Source organism: Corylus avellana, chromosome ca5 (assembly GCF_901000735.1).
Source record: "Corylus avellana chromosome ca5, CavTom2PMs-1.0".
In the NCBI taxonomy this organism is placed as follows: Eukaryota; Viridiplantae; Streptophyta; class Magnoliopsida; order Fagales; family Betulaceae; genus Corylus; species Corylus avellana.
The window spans coordinates 24,113,483-24,135,181 of NC_081545.1; the positions used below are offsets into that span (position 1 = coordinate 24,113,483).

The 21,699-nt window shown below is 34.7% G+C and overlaps 4 protein-coding genes across 6 annotated transcripts; 1 reads left to right on the forward strand and 3 right to left on the reverse strand.

Moving 5' to 3' along the window:
- Nucleotides 1–284: 284 nt before the first annotated feature.
- On the reverse strand, nucleotides 285–6,029 carry LOC132180538 (serine/arginine-rich splicing factor RS40). 3 transcript variants are annotated; one of them, XM_059593407.1, is made up of 6 exons: nucleotides 5,922–6,029; nucleotides 3,578–3,696; nucleotides 1,955–2,067; nucleotides 1,619–1,857; nucleotides 693–1,382; nucleotides 285–591 (listed from the first exon to the last, which is right to left on the reverse strand). In XM_059593407.1, the coding sequence occupies exons 2-6, from the start codon at nucleotides 3,681–3,683 to the stop codon at nucleotides 567–569; spliced, it is 1,173 nt and encodes a 390-aa protein (XP_059449390.1). In that variant the 5' UTR covers nucleotides 3,684–3,696; nucleotides 5,922–6,029; the 3' UTR covers nucleotides 285–566. The 3 variants fall into 3 exon arrangements, with proteins under 3 accessions (XP_059449390.1, XP_059449391.1, XP_059449392.1); XM_059593408.1 differs by having other exon boundaries at nucleotides 3,578–3,688; nucleotides 5,922–6,022; XM_059593409.1 differs by lacking the exon at nucleotides 5,922–6,029 and adding an exon at nucleotides 2,283–2,621 and having other exon boundaries at nucleotides 3,578–3,667.
- Nucleotides 6,030–8,777: 2,748 nt separating this feature from the next.
- On the reverse strand, nucleotides 8,778–9,813 carry LOC132181975 (LOB domain-containing protein 24-like). Its single transcript, XM_059595188.1, has 2 exons — nucleotides 9,661–9,813; nucleotides 8,778–9,035 (listed from the first exon to the last, which is right to left on the reverse strand). The coding sequence occupies exons 1-2, from the start codon at nucleotides 9,811–9,813 to the stop codon at nucleotides 8,778–8,780; spliced, it is 411 nt and encodes a 136-aa protein (XP_059451171.1).
- Nucleotides 9,814–11,359: 1,546 nt separating this feature from the next.
- LOC132181976 (uncharacterized) lies at nucleotides 11,360–12,397 on the forward strand. The gene has a single exon (XM_059595189.1). The coding sequence runs from the start codon at nucleotides 11,360–11,362 to the stop codon at nucleotides 12,395–12,397; it is 1,038 nt and encodes a 345-aa protein (XP_059451172.1).
- A 2,200-nt stretch (nucleotides 12,398–14,597) lies between these two features.
- Nucleotides 14,598–21,466, reverse strand: LOC132181977 (two-component response regulator ARR14-like). The gene is made up of 8 exons (XM_059595192.1): nucleotides 21,328–21,466; nucleotides 19,657–19,803; nucleotides 17,839–18,252; nucleotides 17,641–17,717; nucleotides 16,375–17,325; nucleotides 16,169–16,273; nucleotides 14,931–15,026; nucleotides 14,598–14,818 (listed from the first exon to the last, which is right to left on the reverse strand). Exons 1-8 carry the CDS (start codon nucleotides 21,464–21,466, stop codon nucleotides 14,756–14,758), a joined length of 1,992 nt encoding a protein of 663 aa, XP_059451175.1. The 3' UTR covers nucleotides 14,598–14,755.
- Between the last annotated feature and the right edge of the window lie 233 nt (nucleotides 21,467–21,699).

The window sequence follows — 21,699 nt, forward strand, 5'->3', positions numbered from 1 at the left end:
CTGAGCCCTGATGATGGTTGCAAGCACAGAATCAAATGAAAACCCTCTCTTGGAAATATAGACAAGACAAATCCAAGATATACCCATGATATTTAATCCCCCGATTACTCCTATAACACTAAAGCCTATAGTGGGTGTTGTTGGCTGCACAAGTTATCTACCATTTATGAGACCAACAAATTAAGTGTACACACCACACAACCACACACAACCACCAGTCTCTGTTGGCGAGGGCCAAATATTATTCTACTGCAGAGTAGAAAACAGCAACAGAAAGCAGAATCAAGGCCAAGATGGATGGGAGGTTATGCATACAGAATTCTTGTTCAAACCAACAGTAAAATCCATCAAATTTTGAACAGAAACCAAATCTAGAGAGTAGCAAGGACTAGGTCCTGCACAACAAGTTCAGGAGCAGGAGCACCATCAGTACGACACAACTACTGCCTAACGCCGTAGTAGTTGTCACTGAAAAGGGTTTTGAAACAAATTTTAAATGAGTTATGCCATTAACACAAATCAGTACAACCAACTGGAGTTCTTCTCTGAATATTAGGGGATCAAGATCATTCCTCCGCCGGGGGAGATCGACTGCATTATCAAAAGATATATGGATAAGTAAAAAAATATATATAAATGCCAATATTTATTAACAGAATAAAGAAACACAAATTAATCACAATGCTGCAAACCTGCGATATCTCTCATGCACCGGGGTTTCTGGACCACCACCAAAATTGGGGCTGTCCTCCCTGGGTTCAGGTATGGGGCTAAGTTCACGATCATTGTCGGGACTACCCTTCTCTCTTCCATAAGGACCCCGGTTGGGGCCACGACCATTTTCAGGACTGGCCCTCTCTCTCCCATAAGGACTGCGGCTAGGGTCACGACCACTGTCAGGGCTTGCCCTCTCTCTTCCATAAGGACTGCGGCTGGGGCCATGAGCATTGTCGGGGCTTGCCCTCTCTCTTTTGTAAGGACTATGACTGGGACCATGCCCAACGTCAGCACTCACCCTCTCTGTTTGGTAAGGACTATGGCTAGAACCATCGCGATGGTCAGCGCCAACCCTCTCTCTTCGATAAGGACTACGACTACGAGGACGACCATAATCGGGGCTAGCCCTCTCCCTACGAGGGGGACTTCGACTGGCCCCACGGCCATAATCAGGGCTGCCTCTCTCTCTCCTATAAGGACTAGAACCGCGGCCATAATCAGGGCTACCCCTCTCTCTTCGATAGGGGCTTGCGGATCGCCTTCTATCACGGCTTCTCTCCATTGACCTATCACGACCTCTATTATCAGGGCTATATCCATTTCTCCTTTCATCATCATCATCCCGAACTGCATACTCCACTGAAATAACTCGATCCAACAACTTGCTGCATATATCACAATCAGAACATCAAACATTAACAGTTTGCCATTACTTATCAAAATAAAGAACATCATCATCAGAAGCATAAACGGTAAAAAACATTTATCAATGCATTTTATAACATGTTTAATACCAAACCTGGACCTAACACATTTCAAGCCACCCTAAGAGATGCCCAAGGGCCTCCCACTGAAGGCACTGCTTTGAATACTACTTACTTCACAAAATACGAAGTTATACCTCATGTTTGTCGCATCCAATGCTCTAGTAGCATCATCCTGGGATTCATACTGCACGAAAGCAAAGTTCCTTCTAATCCTGACACTCACTATCTTCCCATATTGCTCAAAGTGCCTCTCCAAGTCCCTTGTCCTAGTATGATGTGTATCAAAATTGATAACAAACAAGGTCTTTGAAGGTTTCGTATTAGCTGAAGAATTTCTGGAAGAACTTTTAGGCCTTCTAATGCCACGTTCATGCTGCAACACAGATAAAAAGTGCATAAGCTAAGCTATACCAAAACAAATTAACAGAATACATTAAGAAAATTTGATCAACAAATACATAGATATATACTTTTGTCCATTCAACACGAAGCCGGCGGCCCTTCCGACCAAATTCTGTTCGATCAAGTCGCCGAATGGCATCCTCAGCATCTCGCTCGTCTTCCATGTAAATAAAAGCGAATCCTAAAACACATAAACCAAAATAACAAGAATCATAAATTAAAATATCTTTTGACAAATATATCAAGGTAGAATCCTCCCGTTAAAGGATTCTTCAACATGCCGTCATTTCTTCCTTTAGCAATATAAAAATCCCCTGAAAATCCAACCTAAAATAAAGATGTTGGTAACCTCCGTGAATTCTATAAACTAAGTGACCAGCAAAATTAGTAACAGACCTTGTGTGATGAATTAAGTGGTATCAATGAACAACATTCCAAAAGTGGATGTCTCATGGTAGGTCAATGAAAAGAGTGCCTTCTCGATCTATTCTGCTGCCTCTGCTGTGAGGTCGGCAATGTTTCAACCGTGAAACAAGTCTGATATTGAAGGCTGGGCAAAAGTCATGAGGGATGAAAGGCAATTGTGACTGAGGGAAACGTGGGATGGTAGTCCATTGAGGATCAGTGTGACTCTTCTTAAAAAAAAAAGGAAGAGGAAGCTCGTCACAGGCAGAGAACAGAATTCTGAAGAGCCCATCCATTAGCCAGGAAGAATGGGGACATGCCAAGATAATCCTGCGCCAAAGAAAATTTTGAATATGGGGGTTGATGCCTCAAAAAAAAAAACATGTTTTTCTTAAAGATATCCTGAACCCCCACACTACAACTCAACAAAGGAAGCAAGTAGTCGCTGAATCACGTATTCTGACTGATGTTACAGTCATACTGCCGAGCTACGAGAGCAATAGGAAGCAGCCACCTTCATTGATGGGTTTGCTCCTTCTGAGCTGCCTTGCAGATGGAGGAGCCCATGCCTTATTGAGAAGAGTGCAGGCAACTTATATATGGCTGTTTAGTTGTTTTTTTCCTTTTACGCATCACATACCGGAACAGATTACAAGTATACAAAAGTTTTTTTTTTTTTTCATTTTTGTCGCTCGGTGTCCATTAATAGAACCTCAAAACAGATAACAAGCAATTTATTTTCAAACAAGTCAAAGCCTATAATTGCAAGAAGCTCAAGCGATTACCTTACTGTGAATCAACTTGGGTAGTGCCCCAGGACATACAATTATAGCAATTACCAGCTCCTTAACTCTCCTAAATTTACTTTTATCAGCACCATTTCATCCTCCATGCTTTCCCATTTTGCACCACATTTCCTCTCTCTTCCATAATGGAACCAAGTCAAATCAGATCAAATGCCAGACAGTGTTCACCGGGTGATTTCATTTTATGCAGTCAATTATCACTCATGCATGAAACTTGCTAACTCAAATGCTTTCTCAGAGAATACTCTTGAAGTTCAATGCCGAACTGCTAAACATTTACTAATAGATTATTCAAAAAGCCAAATGCACATTCGAAAACTAATAATTCTGGCACTTTAAAGAGCTTAGAGTCCAAGGCTCAAATACCAAAGTCATGATGATTAGCAGAAGAAAGGAATTAGAACAAAGAAACAACATAGATTAATTGGAAATAAAAATAATTTCATTAAAAACCAACACAAGATGGGTGAGAGATCTTACCAGATTTCATATCCACTCTCTCAACCTTCCCATATCGACCGAAAAGCCGTTCCAGATCAGATGGTCGTGCATCATACTCAAAATTTCCACAGAAGATGGGCCTCATTTTTCCTGCGACACTATAAGAAAGCACCATCACAGTTTTATATATCTTGACTCAATTAAAAAGTAAACTTGGTCATGCAACTGCAATTAGTGCAGCTAACCGAAAGTACGCATCACCACATCATAATAACCCAGGGAATAAAAAGGTCTTCCGAATTAAAAAAAACAACTGTAGGTTTCTTTTTATATATAATATGCTGATAACAGGATGCCATTTAAAACTACATCAGATCGAAACTTGAGAGTGGAAATTGTCTCTTTTCTGAAAATGAAAATTAAAAATGAAACTAGAACCAGGATAATTATATTTTCTTTTCAAATTGACCAAATTTTTTACAAGTCAAGCTTCAGAGAAAACCCATAAATCCATCCATCAATATGAAACAACCCAAAATTTGTATATGTTTCCCCAAAATAAACCAAAATATTCAACTCAACACATTAGGAGTCACTACCGGCAGTCAACGAGTAACAAAAAACATTCAGATTGAATAAGGCTCATACACCAAAATTAGTTTGTGTCTAGGGTGTGAATACAATGTACGTTTGTTAATGGTTTTGAAAAGTGTTTTTCATGTTTTGGTTTGATTGTTTTTTTTTTTTTATGTGATGTAAAGTTGATGAGTGTCCTTGGTGGGGTCCACATTTGAGAGTGTTTTAAGATTGAAAAATGTTTTGTATTTTGAAAGAAACAAATATCAAGCACAATTATTTTGAGAAAACAAAATCAAGTGTGGAGTTGACTTGTTACTTATTAAAAAAAAGTTTCTAAAAAAAATGGTCATGCAGCCACCATCAGTAGAGGAGAGGGGTTGGCCGCAAAGCCACCCCTATAAGGTCTAAATGGCCGAACGCCCTATCTGGTTACGGTGGCTCCATAGCCAACCCCTGTCTTGGTCAGAGATGACCACACTGGGTTTAGGTGGCAATAGGGCCTCCCCACCCTGTATTTTTTTATTTTTTAATATTTTTATAAATAATAAATCAGCCCCTACACCTGACATTCAAAAACCTATATCTCAAAATATTCAAAAAAAAAAAAGTGTGAAAAGCTTTCTAAATAGTGTCTTTTGTTTTTGAAATTCGTTTTACGTTTTTGTTTTTTAAAAAAGAGATTTGAGCTTTGTGGTTTGAAAAGTTAATTAAAAGGGTTTTGAGAAAAAATGCCTGCGCGGATTTGAAAAGAGAAGTGTTTTCGAAAATGTTTGCAAAAAAAGCCATGGTTTCTTTCCAGGAATTATTTTCAAGGAAAATTAACTTAGGCAATGAAAAACAATGTTTTGATCACCAAAGAGACAAAATGTGCCCTTCCTGGCTTCATGATAATAAAACCAGGCATCTATTAATAACCCGAAAATGAAAGAAGATCACAAGGCATTTCCAAAGAGATTTAAGACCCTGTTTGGGAAAAAATACTTTTAGTACCTAAATTGCTGTGCTAAACAAAAAGCTTGCATGTTTGGTTCAAAATTTCAAAAATACTTTTTTTGACTTTTTTACTCCAAAAATGGTCAAAACACAGTTTTGACAAAAGCTTAAAAATATCCAACAACCACTTTCAAACATCCTTTCAGAAAACCCAAACCAATACAGAAATAATACCACCAATATCCAATAACCACTTCCAGACGAATCTTATACAAAAAACCCATCAACCATGAAACCAATATTCAACAAAAATCTCAAAATAAAGCAGACACAAGAAAACCCATTAACCACTACACCAATAACAAAACCAATATCCAACAAACACCCAAAAAGGAAACAACCAGCTCAAATATCTGCTAGTACCATCAGCTAAACATTCCACAAAATTTATAACCATAAAGCATATTCAAACTAAACCCCCAAAAGAAAGTATCCACTATCCACCAAAATTTTCAGATTCCAATCATTAAAAAAAAAAAAATACAAAGAAATTAGAGTTAAAACAACCTAACTCATCAATGAAATTAGAGTTAAAATAAATTAACTCATAAAACAGATCAAGTCAGGGAACAATCAAGATCTACCATAAAGTAACCCACACCCCTGGATCAGCACATACACGACCGTTTGGTTGCCAAGAAACTGTAGGAAAAGGAAGGGAAACTCAAAGCCTTTACAAACGCCACTCCACGAAGCAACGAAGTACCAGATCCCAAATTTTCCTCCCTTTTCACTAACCTTCTCAGGAACCAAACGGAACAATGAGACATGAAAACAAAGAAAAAACAAAATTGGAAATTAAGTTCTTTACCTTTCGAGGGCAGCGATTGAAAAGGAGTGAAAAGAATTTGAGATGTGTTCTTCAAAACCCTAAGCAAAGAGTTTTCGATATTTTTCAGATTTGACCGAAACGCAGAGCTCGTGGGGCAAATTATATAAAGGACAAACAACGTTCCAATATTGTAAATAAGACCCTGTATTTTCAATAATTTGTAAAAGGAGATCCATCCCAGAAAAGTTGACTCTAGTCCGAACGCTAATGCTATTTTAGTAGGGAGAATGTCAGGTATTCCTCTACTATGTTTTTGGTGTTTTCTTAATTATGATACGATTTTTAAAATCATAAATTAATTAAAAGTTAATAATAATAATTTTATATTTAACGATAATTTTAAAAGCCACATTACAGTTAGAAGGACACTAAAAAAACACATAGCATTTCCCTTTTAGTAATGACAAAAATATGGGTCCTACAAGTTTAACATATTAAAAAATGATATAAATTATTTCCTTATTCACATACTATATATACATTTTCGTACATAAATTTACAAATTAATCATTAAATTTGTAAAACTCCTCTGATTGATTGTAAAAGAAATAGCCAAAAAATTATGTGTAATAGCTTTGAAATAAAATATAAACGAAAATGAATAAGATATGAAAAAGACAAAATATAAACGAAGTATTTCATAGCATATGGTCCAACAAATTTAACAATAGATTTGAAATTTAAAAAATTATACAAATTATTTCTTTGTTCATCTTTTATACATTTCGCACAACAAATTTACAAATTAATTATTGAATTTATAAAACTCATGTGATTAATTTGTAAAAAAAAAAATGGCCAAGAGATAGACAAGAAAATGAATAAAATATAAACAAAAAATATGAACGAAAAAAAAAATGCCAACTTTAAATTCATCTTCTATTTTTTGGTCAGACCCACCCTCTACATACTTAAGAAGAAGAAAATTAACTTTACCCTCTAAAGTTTTACAGATTTTTCAATTCGAACCCTAATGTTTAAAAATTGATAATGTACTCCCTTAATGTTTCAAAAAATTTTAATTCAGACCCTCCGTTACTAATTTCCGTTTAATTGGACAAAAATCATCTCATGTGCGTCTCACGTGAGATTTTGATGCCCTCTATTTCAATTTTGCCCTCATTAAACTCTATAAAATTACTAATTACACTGAATTTTATAAGTTTTAATGAAGGTAATTACGTAATTTCATAAGTTTAAATGAGGACAAAATTAGAATAAAGAGCATTAAAATCTCACATGAGATGATTTTTGTCCAATGAAACAGAAATTAGTAATGGATGGTCTGAATTAAAATTTTTTAAAACATTAAGGAAGTACATTATCAATTTTTAAAAATTAGAGTTCAAATTAAAAAATCGGTAAAACTTTAGGGGATAAAATAAATTTAACCTTACTTAAAGAAAGATATTTTCTGCAACATGGTGGCACAAAGAGACAAAACAGCACGTGGGTTCAGAGGGTTTTACTGGGACACGTGGCTTGCTGCTAGTAGTGCTTTTATGTAATATTATTTTGGTAAAAACAGTTGAGTCAGTTTTATCCTTGCGGAAAATTTCCCCTTATCCGTTTGCATGCGCACCCTTGTAATTTGCCAATTTCATGTTATGCATTGATTTTTTGAAAGTTACATTCGTGAATACGGCCTTCAACTAAAATTCTGTTGGAATTTTTTGGTTCATTAAATTTAATCTCTCTTTTGTATAACTTTTTAAGAGGTATTTCGATTGTTAATAGAAGCTATTTACACTTGGTTTTGGTTTAAAGTGTGATTTCAATTTTAAATTAAATCGTAAAAAATTGTTAAAGTAATGATTAAGTGATTAAATTTACCTCTTTCTATCAGTTTCTTTTGGAATAACTGGTGATTTAACATGATATCAAAGCCAAAGGTCCTGGGATCGAACCTTGACTTCGTCAATTCACCTCCATGATAATTTAACAAAAATATATGATTTGAAAATATTAAATATTATTTATCTGTTTTAAAAAAAATGAAGCTATTTACACTATAATATATTGTAAATTATTGATTGAAAATTTTATATTTTGTCTAGAAGTTTACGAGGAAAATGTATGGGGAAAATAAAAAAAAAAACCCAAGAATAATAATATTTTGATATATGGGAAACCCATCCTAAATTAATCTTAAGGCTTCTATTTCACTATTGATGTATTTTTCTTGGGGAGGGATGTTAGGCATCATTTGGTTGTACATTCCCGATCCATTTCTCTTGCAAATTTATTATTGGATTTGTAAAATCTACATATAAATCCCACAAATCTAAAGATAAATTTGCAAATCCAAAATGTACAATAAAATAATTTCTATATTTTTCCTTTTCGTGTGTCATAATTTCCTTTGTAGTAAGTTATCCATAAATAAATGCATATTAGAATGCTTGGATTGGTCGGTCCCAATTTTCACTACTTCCATACATTGTTGCTCCGGTATATAGGATTATACATTTAAGAGTTTGCCCTCCTCTAATATATAATAGAATAATGTTACATACTCGACTTACATCTCACTCTCATACAATTTGATTGATGTGATAATGTTCATAAACCGTCGAATCAACCATTATTAAAAAATAAATAAAAATCTAAGGACCAGTTGACAATGCCACATTAGCCCACTTATAAGTTAAGTATTTACTCAATAACAAATAAAAATGGTTCTTCATTTCATCTTTCATCAATTTTCGTACATTGCATGCATGCTTAGAATACTTTTGTAGTTGATATGCATAGAATAAATTATTTGCCGAGGGAAAAGAGAAATCCTTTATTTGAATCGTGCTAAATTGGCCTTTGAAAAAAAAAAAAATCTAATTAAACCAAGAAATTTGAGTGGAAGGGGGCCAATAAAGTGTTGAAGTTGGAATTGGCTTCAATTGGGGCTTCTTGCGGATTACAATTGAGGACGGCAATCTCAGCTTGGGTTTTAGCTAGCTCGCTTTCTGCACTCTGTAGTTGTTCATATAATTGAGAGATTACACCAACGCAGCCATAAACAGGGTCTTCAATACGACATCGTGCCTCAAAATACAGAGTTTCCGCTGCTTCAGCTCGGAGAGGTGGAGGGATTTGCTGCATTTAATTAAAGAAAAATGTCAAACACATGAAGGTGTATGAGATCCAAACATATATAATAAATCATTTCAGTTAATGTATGTCTGAGGAACTTTCTAAGGCAAGGTACTTCATATATCAATTTCTGTTGAGTAAAGCTCAGATCCGTGCAAAACGCTCACTCCACACTGATCGGGAATAAGTGCAATTTTGTTTTTGTATACTGACCAACACCGTCTTATGGTTGGTTAGGGGCTGTTATTTAAGTTGCCCATTCATTTGTGTTTTATCCTTTTGTCATTTCTCTCTTTCTTTTTCTTTTTTTTTCCCTCCCCATATTAAATAATAATTAATTAAAAAAAAAAAAAAAAAAACTTCATTTGGGTTTATGGTTTCACACTTTAAGAATCACGAAAAACAAATATATATATTTTTTAATTTTCATAACAAGAATCAAGAAGGGGCAGTATAAAATGACACATGTACATCAATTGAGCAAAAGCTAATAATAACAAAACTTCTTAATCCCTCCATGAATATATATTTTATATATAACCGATAATACACATGGAATTTAGTGTAATGAGTTCATAAAAGTATATTTAATTAATTAAATGTAGTAATTAAGAAAAATATTACGCACCTGGAGCATCTTTGCGACATTGCTAGCACCATAGATTCTGTGAACGCAAGCAAATCTTTGAGGATCATTGGGAGGGAAATAGAGAGAGAAAATGCAATCTGAAGGGCATCTTCTTCTCAAATACTTGCAAGCTGCACAACGGCCAGAGATCATGCTTCAAATCTTACAAAGAATCTAACCGAAATATTACAGAAAGATTTTCTCAATATTTTGCTCTCCCAGAAGAAAATCTAATGGAGATTTTGGTGACTTATTTTGTCTAAATACGATCCAGAAAGACAGTATTTGTATTGTAAACAATGAGCTAGCTTGGAGAGATTTTCTAACGGCTAGTTTTTTCTTTCGAATTTGGGACATCAGAAAGGAAAGCTTCTGAGATGGTAAGAGTAGACCATGAGAATTGAGCCTCTCCACAAGAGGGTTTTGCCTTACCATATATGAATCCTCTATATATTCAAATATATATAACATTTCTTTTGAACAAAAATTACTTATAAAATTTATATCCAACTAATTAACTAATTAATGGATCAATGGTTTTTCAATTTCCCAAAAAAATTAATTAAATCTGGAAAGTAAATCTGCAGCTTATATGCGCTCTATTCGTACATTTCTCGTCATATTTGATATTAAGAGTAATAGTGGGGCCCATTTTTTTTATCTTCTCAAAATTGATGTGGCTTTTAAAATAACTATTGAATTTTAGGTGTATTACTATTAAATTTTGATCTAAAGGTGATTTTCACGTTCAAATTTAATGATGATTTTAAAATGCGCATTAACTTTGGCAAGATAAAAAGAGAATCAAACGAATTGTCCCTAACATTACTCTTATTGATGATACAGTGAAAACTCACAATATCTTACATGTGGGTATAGATTAAATTGTTCAAATTAAAAATATAAAGACTAAATTGACTAACATATCAAATTCTAATGATGATATTTGTAGTGTTACAAGCAATGTAGTGTCAAATTTCCCAAGCTGGGAGGGAAATTTTAATTAAAGCAGTGTTACAAGCAATCCCAACTTTTTGCATGAGTGTGTTTCTTCTTCCGAAATCCTTATATTCGGAAATTAATTCGCTTATGCAAAATTTTTGGTGGAACCAACCCAACAGTGAATCACGTGTGCATTGGATGAGCTGGAAGTGGCTAGGGGCAGCGAAAAAATTTGGAGGTATGGGTTATAGAGATCTCCGAAGTTTTAATAAAGCTCTATTAGCAAAAACAAGTTTGGAGGATATGGCAGAGTCCGGACAGTTTGCTTTCGAAAATCATGGAAGGGAAATACTATCCGGGGGGAAATATTCTTGATGCAACTATAGGCTCAAGACTCTCGTTTGCGTGGAGGAGCATCCATAGTTCATGCAATCTGTTAAAAGAAGGCTTAATTTGGAGGATAGGGAACGGTGCCAAAGTAAGGATATGGAAAAATAAATGACTCCCTCAGCACTCGACTTATAAGGTACAATCCAAGCCGACAATATTGAGCCCTGATGCTACTGTTGACGAGCTCATTGATGGGAACACAAACTGGTGGAATTCAAATTTGCTGGAACTGCTTTTCAGCCGAGAGGAGATCAACCTAATACACTCCATACCGGTCAGCACTATGAATAGGGATGATGTGTGTATATGGAGAGGAACAAAATCAGGTATTTTCTCGGTTAAAAGTACCTACCACCTTCATATGGAGATGGAAGCTAGTGGACTGGCAGAGACTTCAATACGACAAGAAAACAGCAGTGTGTGGAAAGCTATATGGAATCTTAAGGTACCGAATGTGGAGAAAAATTTTCTTTGGAGGGCTTGTCATGACATACTGCCATCCCGAGTGAATTTAAAGAAGAAAAAGATCATAGAAGACCCATCATGTCCGTTATGTGGCCGGGAACAAGAAACAACTGTGCACATCCTCTGGCAATGTCCTTCTGCCATGGATGCTTGGAGTGTGGGGAGTACTAGGCTGCAAAAATGTCAGACAAATGGCTTAGATTTTATCCAGATAGTGGTGGAGGTCTTTAACAAATGCTCCCAGGAGGATCTTAAAATGTTTGCTGGTATTTCGAGAAGATTGTGGCTGAGGCGTAATGAGGTGGTGCACGGGGGTGTTTTTCTTCACCCCAATACATTAGTTCAACAATCGGCTATAGCCATCCAAGATTTTTCCAAAGCACACGAAGTGGAGCAGCAATGCCAAGCTACGGGTGAGTTGGGAATGTCAAGGAATTGGGAACCTCCAGAACGTGGATGGGTAAAGATTAATTGGGATGCCTCATGTGCGAAAGGGAAGGGCTGGATGGGATATGGCGTCTTGATACGTGATGACCAGGGGAACGTTGTAGCGGCCAAATGCTCCACAATGGTGGGAAACTTGGAGGCATCGGTGGCAGAGGCTAGGGGGGCACTCTTGGCTGTCCATCTTTGTAAGAATCTGGGTCTCAACTGGGTTCATTTGGAGGGGGACGCACAGGTTGTGATAAAGGCCGTCAATTCTCCGGAAGTAGACTGGAGTGATGTGGGCCTGATGGCAGCTGATATCAAAAAGGAGCTTCAATCTATACGTCACTGGCGGTTGTCTTTTATTCGAAGGGAGAGGAATAGTGCGGCACACACACTGGCCCAGTTAGCTTTAAATAATTATATGGATCAGACATGGCTCAATGAGTTTCCTGCTTGTATTTCACAGATTGTAAACACGGAGTGCACAACTCCAAGGAATGTCTTGAATTAATGAAACAGCAGCGATTCACTTAAAAAAAAAATAAAAAAATAATGATGATATTTGTATGTTTCTCATTAATTCATTACATAAATCTGTAATCTCAGTTCCATTATATATACACGTTTGGTTTCAATTCAATTGTGAGGATTCTTTTGGGGTTATGGGTTATAGTGATGATGGATTAATGTTTATGAAACAAATTTTCAGAGAATTAAGTGGTCTAGAATGATCAGAAATTGGCATGAGAGAAGGATGAACAATTTCACTTTTATGACTTCATAGCTTATCCTTGATTTTGTTAAAATATTGGTTGGGCAATGTTCAAAGGCCCTAGCTAGTAATTATTTTTTGATCTTTTGCTTGATTAATGACGCTATTTATTATGAGAGCCCTTATTATCCACTCCATCCTTAAAACCCCATTTTTGCAGCCTCCAATAAGAATTTGATATCTCACTTAAAATCACCACAATACACTAGACTAAAGCACCAGATTACATCTCCTTTTAACCCACCAATCCGTAAACCACCCCCCATCCCTTCAGCCAAACGCTGCCGCCGGAATCCAGGGAGCCACAGCCGAAATCCTCTCGAGAGAAATAGACGATGTTGGTGGGCCAGGCACGTGGGTCTCGGCGACCCACGCTGGGTCAGCAGCCAGACCCACGCTGGGAGAAGTTGGCTTTTCTTCTTGTTCTGATGAGTTTCCAGTCTGATATATATATATTTTTTTCAATTGTTATTTTACTGATTTATTTTGTTGTTATCTTCTTCAGCTAGGTGGTTCAGATTCATAAGTGGGAAACTGGGTTGTTATCAGATTTGATGGTTATTCGCCGAGACGGATTTAGGGGGCCAGGGACCGGCAGTGGCCCTGGTCCCTCCACAAATTACAAGAAAAAAAAAAATTTAAGGCAAAAACAAAATTTAAGGTAAAAAAATAATAATTTAAGGTATTTTTTACTGATCGGTCCTTCTCTAAAAAATTTTTTTGGCCTGGGTTCCATAAATTCAAAGATGACTCCATTCCTGTCACTTGTTCGTGTTTATAAGGAAAATTGTCGCCATACTGCGCCAAAAAAACAACTCTGTATCATGAGAGTCTTTCTTCCTCTACTTTAATAGCTGTGTATTCTTAGTCCAAGTAGATTGTGTAAATTTGGGTTTAGCATTTAGTGTTAGATCCACATGAATTAGCTGAAAAATCTCCATATAATTTTTCTGGGAACTACTTTATCTTAGAAAGAAAGCAGGGATAAACTCTGTTCTTGTAGGTGGCTTCCGAGAGCTTTTCTGATTTCCTATGATTTTGATTTCATCAAAAGGTTCAAAATGAAATCTTCAAAAAGCAAACTTTGTTCTTCAATAATTCAAGCTTTCATGGAAGAGAATTGAATAAAAACAGATAAAAACCAAATGGAGTCAGATCTCGGCGACCCACGCTGGGTCAGTGGTGAGTGGGCTTGTCTTTACGTTGTGTTAGGGATGAATAAGATAAAAAATGGGTTCTTTTGTCTTTGAATTTAAAGATTCAGTGTTTTTGTTCCTATTTTATTAGGTGTTTCTAACTAACGTGTACCTATTCTATTGGTAGCCGTAAAAATGGTCTACCTGATAGAAGGTTTTCCCATTTATTATATTTTATTTTATAGTCGTAAATGGGTTTAGACCAAGGCTCCATTTATTTCGGAGTTCGATGTGACAAAATATTTTGATTTGACCAAAAAATTTCTTTATTTTCGAAAAATTGTTTCTGTTTTTAAATTTCATAAATTATTTTTCAAGTTTAAGTTTCTTATTTTCAAATCGTCAAACCTCCCTTAGAAGTTGCTGGCCATTTTCCACCGTCATTCATTTTCCGTACGAGCCAAATACTAAAAGGTATTTTCCCAAAAATAATTTTCTTCTGAAAAATAATTTCGATGAAATATGGTATGGAGGCAACTTATACTTGTCTTCTTGACATAAAAACCTAATCCCCAATAGATGTAAGGTTTATAATACAAATAAGATTAGGGTCCAAAGAGCAATAATATGATAAACACTTATTGCAAACTAATTAAATATCGAGTTTCCCACTTAAGACATAATAGATAGATAACCACATAGAAAAGTCATTACCAGTACAACAAACAAACCACAAAAGTCATTATTACAAAAGCATAAACCAAGTTCTTAATTAAACACTTACAAACCACCATGCAATAAAATCTAAATCCAATCAACTAAGATTAAAAAGTTTCCCTTCAACTGGATTTAGATTCTCACTATGTACTAACTGTGTAATCTAAATCCAATCAACTCAGATTATTATATATAAAAGCTTCTCCCCAACTGGATTTAGATCTTGATCATCACCAGCTTCTGATCACTCCTTAGGATCCGGGCCATTACCAAAGATTATTGAATTCATGAACTCGTCCTCCCATTCCTTCACAAAAATTAGATCCAAATTTTCATTAGGAAATATATTTTTAATAGATTTTGATGCTATAGAAACAATAAGGAAGAAAATAAATAAAGCTCCTTAATTATGATCGTGCCTGATTGGGAAAGAGATTATCTTCTGGGGGGCCATTCTCCGCCTGATACATCATGCGAAAAAGCTCGTCCGAGACCCCGAGTTCGTTGTCGTTTGCCTGTTGCATGTACATGTTATAGCAAATATTAGAATATAAATTAAAATGATTAAATTAACTGACTTGCCAAAAATTAGCGATTGACCCTATTATTTGCTAGATCAAGTCATAATTTCTTCAAGAATTACTTCATAGGAAAACATTTAAACTAACCATCTTATTCAGAATAATCATAACATAAAGCACATTTGGTATCAAGAATGATCATAACATAATTAAGCAAGATGGTAATTAATTGTTTCAAATAGCTTATAAAAGGAATTAAGGGATTGAAATTAGAAGGAGGGCAATAATATAAAATCTCTACTTTAGGTTAAGAAAATTTGTCAATGCTACTGATTCTTGTGATTATTTGTTGTTTTGTGGGGAAAAACACATGAAAGAAACAAGGAAGTTGAGAACAAGAAAATTAATTATTATTAACGCGTTGGCTTATGTTATCTAACCTTAATTAAAAAAAAAAAAAAATCTTGGAAATGAAGACTGAAGAGGAAAAGTTATTAAAAAATAAAGTAAATTACATTTTAGCTATTAAATTCTCACTCTAATTAATGTATTTACACTTTCAAAGTAACTATGACTCATTGCAACTCAAACCTATAAACTATAAATTATTTCAAAATGCCTTGAACAGTTTTTACATTGCCAACTTTTCCCCCTACACGTTTTTTGTGATGTTCATAAGAAATAAAAATAATAATAATAAATAAAGACTCAAAGGGGTGGCCACTTTGCAGACGAGCATCTTTATTATGTTAGGAAGTGGTCACGCAACCACCCTTATTGTCAATTGTTTATTTAATCAATATTTTAAAAGTAAATTAGTCATGCAAAAATAGTCTAGACATGTCCTAGTCATATACGACGTTTTTCAATACAATCTAATGGCCAAATTTGACACGAAAGAACTCGAAACATTTTATTAGTTTGCAAGTCCGAGTTGCACTAATTCATAATTTGGAAAATGTAAGTGCAATTGAAATGGTAGTTTAAGGAAGAAAAAAAAAACATGTAATTCATCGTTAAAAAATAAAATAAAAAATTGGGAAACTAGAATAAGAACGAGTACTATAAGAATCACGTTTGATTGATTCATCTCCAAGGCAATACGTATTGAAAAGTGAGGCATATATTATGCATACCTTGACAAAAGATGGCTCACTCGAAGGTGCAATAGTTTCTTCCACACAGGCTGAAGCAGGATTTTGGTGTACTTCTTCAATCGCAGTAGGATTCACTTCGGCTTCCTGCATGTTAAAGAAATCAATAATAATAATAATAATAATAATAATAATAAAATATAAACGAAATTTATTTTGCTAAAAATAAACATGGTTTTTGTAATTACATATCCATCGTCAGGAGTTTGGTTGTCGTCTTGCTCCAAAAAAAGATCACTGATCAGATGATCATCTTCGTCTGACTGTTCCACCGGAGGGATGCCGTCGAATAAGCTAGAAATGTTATTGATCAGCAGCAGATCATCATCATCATCACAACAATCACTTTGATCTCCTACTTTTGCACCACCGTAAGGCTGCTGTGGCTGCGGTGGTGGGATGATCAGAAAATCATCTTGTTCATGTTGATCATAATTATTGACAGTATCGAATCCTCCCGGCGACCATAATTGGTTTGCAGAAGAAGACCCTCCTTGAGCCATATAACCAGAATTAGCAGTAGTCCAATATTTCTCCAGAGCTGAAATATTGTTAACATCATGATTTTCCACAAAAGTTCCACTGAATCCAGCTGAAGGACCTTTAACAACCAGCTCTCCTCCACTACTTAATTCAATCCCAGCATAGTTTCCCTTGGCATATCTGGAAGTTGGGCACGTTTGGATTGAATGTGCACCTATCGTTGGATAATTCGATCCAAGAATATTCATGTTAGGCTGATTTGGTGGATAAAGAGGATTTATGTTGCCAAACAAGGGCTGCTGCAGGAGATTAAGATTAGCTTGATTCCTCGAGGAATTATGCCACCGCCCAATATTAAGTCCTAGTGGAGGCAAAGAGGTGGCACTTGCGGCGGCGGCCTTGTTGGAATAAAGGAAAGGGCCGAGGGTGGGAGCATTAAACGACCCCGTATTGCCTCCTAGTACAACTCCTGGTTGGAAGGATGATGATGATGATGTTCTGATTGGCTGCTGGCCATGCTGTTGTGGGAAATTGAGGTTATGCAATAGCAGTGTGGGAAGGCCAGCTGCGAAGCTTGACCTCAAGGATCTGTCTGACAAGCCCTTTGAGGTGCCACCGCATTTGTCGGCAACTCGTTTTAAGAATATACGATACTTCTGCAATATTCACATGCGTACGTACGTAGCATCACTATAAGAAAAACTTCTTTTTCTAGTGTGATATATATATATATATATAAGACCTAATTTCCCTAAATAATAACGTTCAGAACATTCAACCTTTGTCACTAAATTAGTTGTGTGTGATTGCATATATACAGTAGTACTCCTCCATGAAAGATTTCATGTTATAATATGACTAACAAATGAAAAGTTTAAAACTTTAATTTCTTTGTTTCTATTTGCATGAAATCTAAGATGACAAGTGCGTTAATCTAAACCAAAGAAATACTCATTCAAATAAAATAAAACCTGCAAATGACTTGCTACATTTTCTCTAGTTAAGCCTGGCACATTCATGTACTCCAGAATCCTCTTCGGGACAGCCTCTGAAACAATTCAAATCAGAACAACAACCACAATAACGACACAAATGTTGTTAGAAATCATGCAACTCATGAAAACTAGGCAGGCATGCATGCATAAACAAAAAGGAAACATATTAATTACTTTCCAAGCCGATATGCCTTATGGCTTGCAAGAAGCGGTTGTGGAGTGAAGTGGTCCAAACCACCTTTGCCTTTTTAGGCGCAGCAGCATTATCTTGATCACCCACATGATCATTTTCAATGCCCTTTTTGAGTGCCTTTCTCTTGGGATCCTTTTTACCATGTTGTTGTTCATGATTCACGGCTGATGTTGCCGAAGCAGAATTTATACCCTCGTAAGATACTTTCTCACCCGATGATTCTTCTGGAATGCTTCCTATTTCTTCGATAACAACAGATTTGCCCTTTTTACCAGGAACAGCATACTGCCATACATGTTTCAGATCATCTGGGCGCACTGGTTTTACCATATAGAAAGCAGCTCCACGCTGCAAACTTTCTACTATCACACTCTTCTCGTCATCCGCTGACATCACTATGTACATTAACATGCAAAAATAAATTTATTAGAAAAAAACAATGTTGGTAACCTCCGCTTCATGATGTGTGGTTCATTGCCGGTTGAGTTACCTTTTGAGGACCATAAAGATGAAATTAGTAAGTAGTTTTAGATTTTTTTATGAGTATTTTGTAATGAAAGTTGTTTATTAATGTTTTAATTTTTTTGAGTGAAAAGAAAAAAGGAAAGATAGCAAATGTTTGAGAATAAGATCGGTGGTGTTTGATAATTTTTTTTATGTTTTTTTTTTTTTTTTTTTTTTGGTTGAAAAAGTGTTTTGCTGCGATATAAATTAAAGTAAAAGTACCTAATTTTGCATTTTTTGCTAGTATTTTGTAAAAAGAAATTGTTTATTAATGTTTTGGCTTTTTTGAATAGAAAGAAAAAAAAGGAAAGAAGATGTTAGCGAACAAGCCCGATGTTATTGGATAAAATAAGTCAACGAAGATTAATGTATCCTTCTTCTTTTTTCTCCCCTTTCCCGCTTCTTTTCGTAGAAAACCTTTCAACAAAAGAAAGTTAGAAAAAAACGATGGCAGTGTTTGATAAATTGTCTTTTTTTAAAAAAAATATTTTGATGTGACGTAAAAGTGAAAGGACATAGTTTTAAAATGTTTTATGAGTGTTTTTTATGAAAAGTTATTTATTAATGTTTTAACGTTTTTAAGTAGAAAGATATAAAGGAAAGATAAAAGATGCTAGTGAATAAGCACGATGTTATCCAATAAAATAAGCCAAGGAAAGATTAATATGTTTTGTTTTTTCTTTTTTTCTCCTTTACGACCTGTGTTTCGTACAAAACCTTTTATGTAAAGTGAAATTAGAAAAAAGCGACGGTGGTGTTTGATAAAGTTTTTTAGGATGTTTATTTTTTATTTTTTGAAAAATTGTTTTAATACGACATAAAAGTAAAAGTACGTAGTTTTGAATTTTTTATGAGAATTTTTTTTATGGAAAGTTATTTATTAATGTTTTAACCTTTTTAAGTAGAAAGAAAAACATAAAAGATAGATGATCGATGCTAGTGAATAAGCCCGATGTTATCAGATAAAATAAGTCAACAAAAGATTAATATGTTTTCTTCTTCTTCTTTTTCTCCTTTCGGCCCGTTTCCTACAAAACCTTGAGACTTGTAGTTGTTAAAAGAAAAATAAATAGTAAATGAGTTTTCTTTATGCCTAAAAATGAAGTTTATTAGAATATAGAGTGAAAAGTTGAGTTATAATGTGAATGATGAAGGAGAATTTATGGATAAAGGAAGGTCATGTTATATATTTAATTAACAAACAAAAACCCTAGTGAACTTTTGCCACAAAGAATTAATGCTTAATTTTTTTTTGGAGGAGATGATTAATTAATTTAAAACAACAAAGCACTCACTAATCACAGGCAGTTTGAATTCTTCTGCGACTCGCTGTTGCAATTCTATACCATTCATTTCAGGCATGTGTAGATCTGTAACAACAAGATCGAACTTCTGCATCCGAAGAGTAGCCAAAGCATCTATGGCGTTTCTCACAGTCACAACTATAATTTGCACCAAAAAAAATCATCAGTTTATGAAGATATATATATATATATATATATATGATTCTCTTAAGAAAATATTAATCTTAATTAAGAAATTAATCAACGGAAAGGATTATCAAAGTTTTTCTATATCCTAAAAAAGCAAGCATGAAGAAATCTAGATAAATAATATGACTTCACTCTCTTAGATTTGGATGCTCTAGATCTAGGGTAAAATTTTATTACATTAGCATTTATTCATTTTGGAAAATTCTTTTTTTTTTGTTCTTAAAAAATTTAGTGGATCTTGATTCAATTCTTCTTAATTTCCTCAACAATTCCTTTGGTAAAAATGGCTGAAACTTAATGAAGAGACTTAAGTTTAATCTGGCTTGAGCCAGTAAAACACGGAATATGAATTAAAACACAATAATTTATAAGAAAAAAAGATCATGTTTTCTATCTGTAATAGATTTAAATGAGAAATAAATAAATAGTTAATAAGTAGAAAATTCAGGAGCATGAGTCATGACCCAATTAAGTATGTACATATCATTTTCACTCATCTTCTTCGTATAGTACACAAATGGCTAAAAATGGAAGAAATCTCTTATAATATTTCAAAAAATGCTTAGCCAAAACATACATGCAGACCCTTATCAAGCCTTTAACCATTGGAAGATTCATGGAATTAACGTAATACTTGCAAAACAAGCACGATGTACAGCCAATGAAAGGAGGAAGCAATTAAGGGATTACTGGAAATTAAGCAGCCATTGTAGGAAAGAAAATCGAGACTTCAATCTTTTAGTTGTGTAAAATAGGGAAAAAGGTGGATCAAAATTTTGGTGTTCCGTCAGAAAGCCAAATATGGAAACTCATATTTTCATTCAATTTGTTGCGGTAAATATGACTGAAGGTGAAGAGATCTCTTGGAATAATTTTTTTTTTTTTTAAATGGATGCAATACAATACAAATTCACTACAATATTATGAAGATCCCTTCAATACTACATGCAAAACAGAAAAGAGATAGAGTAAAAAAGAAAACATTAACAGGGAAAAAATTAAAACAAAGGGTGTTTATAAGAATTTGAAAAGGGTATTCATAGTCATTGGTGTATGAAAAATTTAAAACAAAGGGTGTTAATATTTTCATTCAATTTGTTGCGGTAAATATGACTGAAGGTGAAGAGATCTCTTGGAATAATATATTTTTTAAAAAAAAAATTAAAAGAAAATAAAAATTGGATGCAATGCAATACAAATTCACTACAATATTATGAAGATCCCTTCAATACTACATGCAAAACACTAGAAATTAAAACAAGTGTGAAATAGAGTAAAAAAGAAAAGACTAACTAGAAAAATCTAAAACAAAGGGTGTTTATAAGAATTTGAAAAGGGTATTTATATAGTCATTGGTGTATGAAATTCGATCGTAACAAAGGGTGGATCATGGAAGCATTTGATTATCAGAAAACATGCACGAAAAGACTAAAGAGAAAGAGGCATAAGGCATAAGAGATCTCAACCAAATACCTCCATATCTCATAGTTCGAAGCATGGCTGAAACAATGGCGAGAGATGTAGCATCATCATCCACAACCAAAATATGGATATCTAGAATGGGGTTTTTTGTGGTGCAAGATTGGCCAACTCTAATGCTCTCACCCTCCATGCTCAGTGTACTATATGGAAAGACAATGGGGAAAAGAGAGGTATATTTATACTAATTCAACTAGAGTGAATGCAAAGAAGGAGTAACAGTTGTCACACATTGGCTTCTACTATAGGGAGAGAGAGAGAGAGATAAAGAGAGGGAGCTTTATCTAAATCTCCGCCCTTAATTTCTTCTTAATTTTCCAATTTTTTGTCTTTAAACAAATGTGTGTAAGTATGTTTCAAATTAAG

Excerpts from the sequence above, each read along its gene's own strand:
- LOC132181977 (XM_059595192.1), bottom strand. The coding sequence starts at position 21,466 with ATGGAGGGTGAGAGCATTAGAGTTGGCCAATCTTGCACCACAAAAAAC. Across the intron at positions 19,804-21,327 it reads TCGAACTATGAGATATGGAG|TTGTGACTGTGAGAAACGCC; the intron begins GTATTTGGTTGA and ends TGCAAATTATAG. Across the intron at positions 17,718-17,838 it reads AAGGCATATCGGCTTGGAAA|AGGCTGTCCCGAAGAGGATT; the intron begins GTAATTAATATG and ends GAATTGTTTCAG.
- LOC132181976 (XM_059595189.1), top strand. The coding sequence starts at position 11,360 with ATGGAAGCTAGTGGACTGGCAGAGACTTCAATACGACAAGAAAACAGC.
- LOC132181975 (XM_059595188.1), bottom strand. The coding sequence starts at position 9,813 with ATGATCTCTGGCCGTTGTGCAGCTTGCAAGTATTTGAGAAGAAGATGC. Across the intron at positions 9,036-9,660 it reads ATGTCGCAAAGATGCTCCAG|CAAATCCCTCCACCTCTCCG; the intron begins GTGCGTAATATT and ends AATTAAATGCAG.
- LOC132180538 (XM_059593407.1), bottom strand. The coding sequence starts at position 3,683 with ATGAGGCCCATCTTCTGTGGAAATTTTGAGTATGATGCACGACCATCT. Across the intron at positions 2,068-3,577 it reads GAGAGTGGATATGAAATCTG|GATTCGCTTTTATTTACATG; the intron begins GTAAGATCTCTC and ends TATGTGTTTTAG. Across the intron at positions 592-692 it reads GTGCATGAGAGATATCGCAG|TCGATCTCCCCCGGCGGAGG; the intron begins GTTTGCAGCATT and ends TTGATAATGCAG.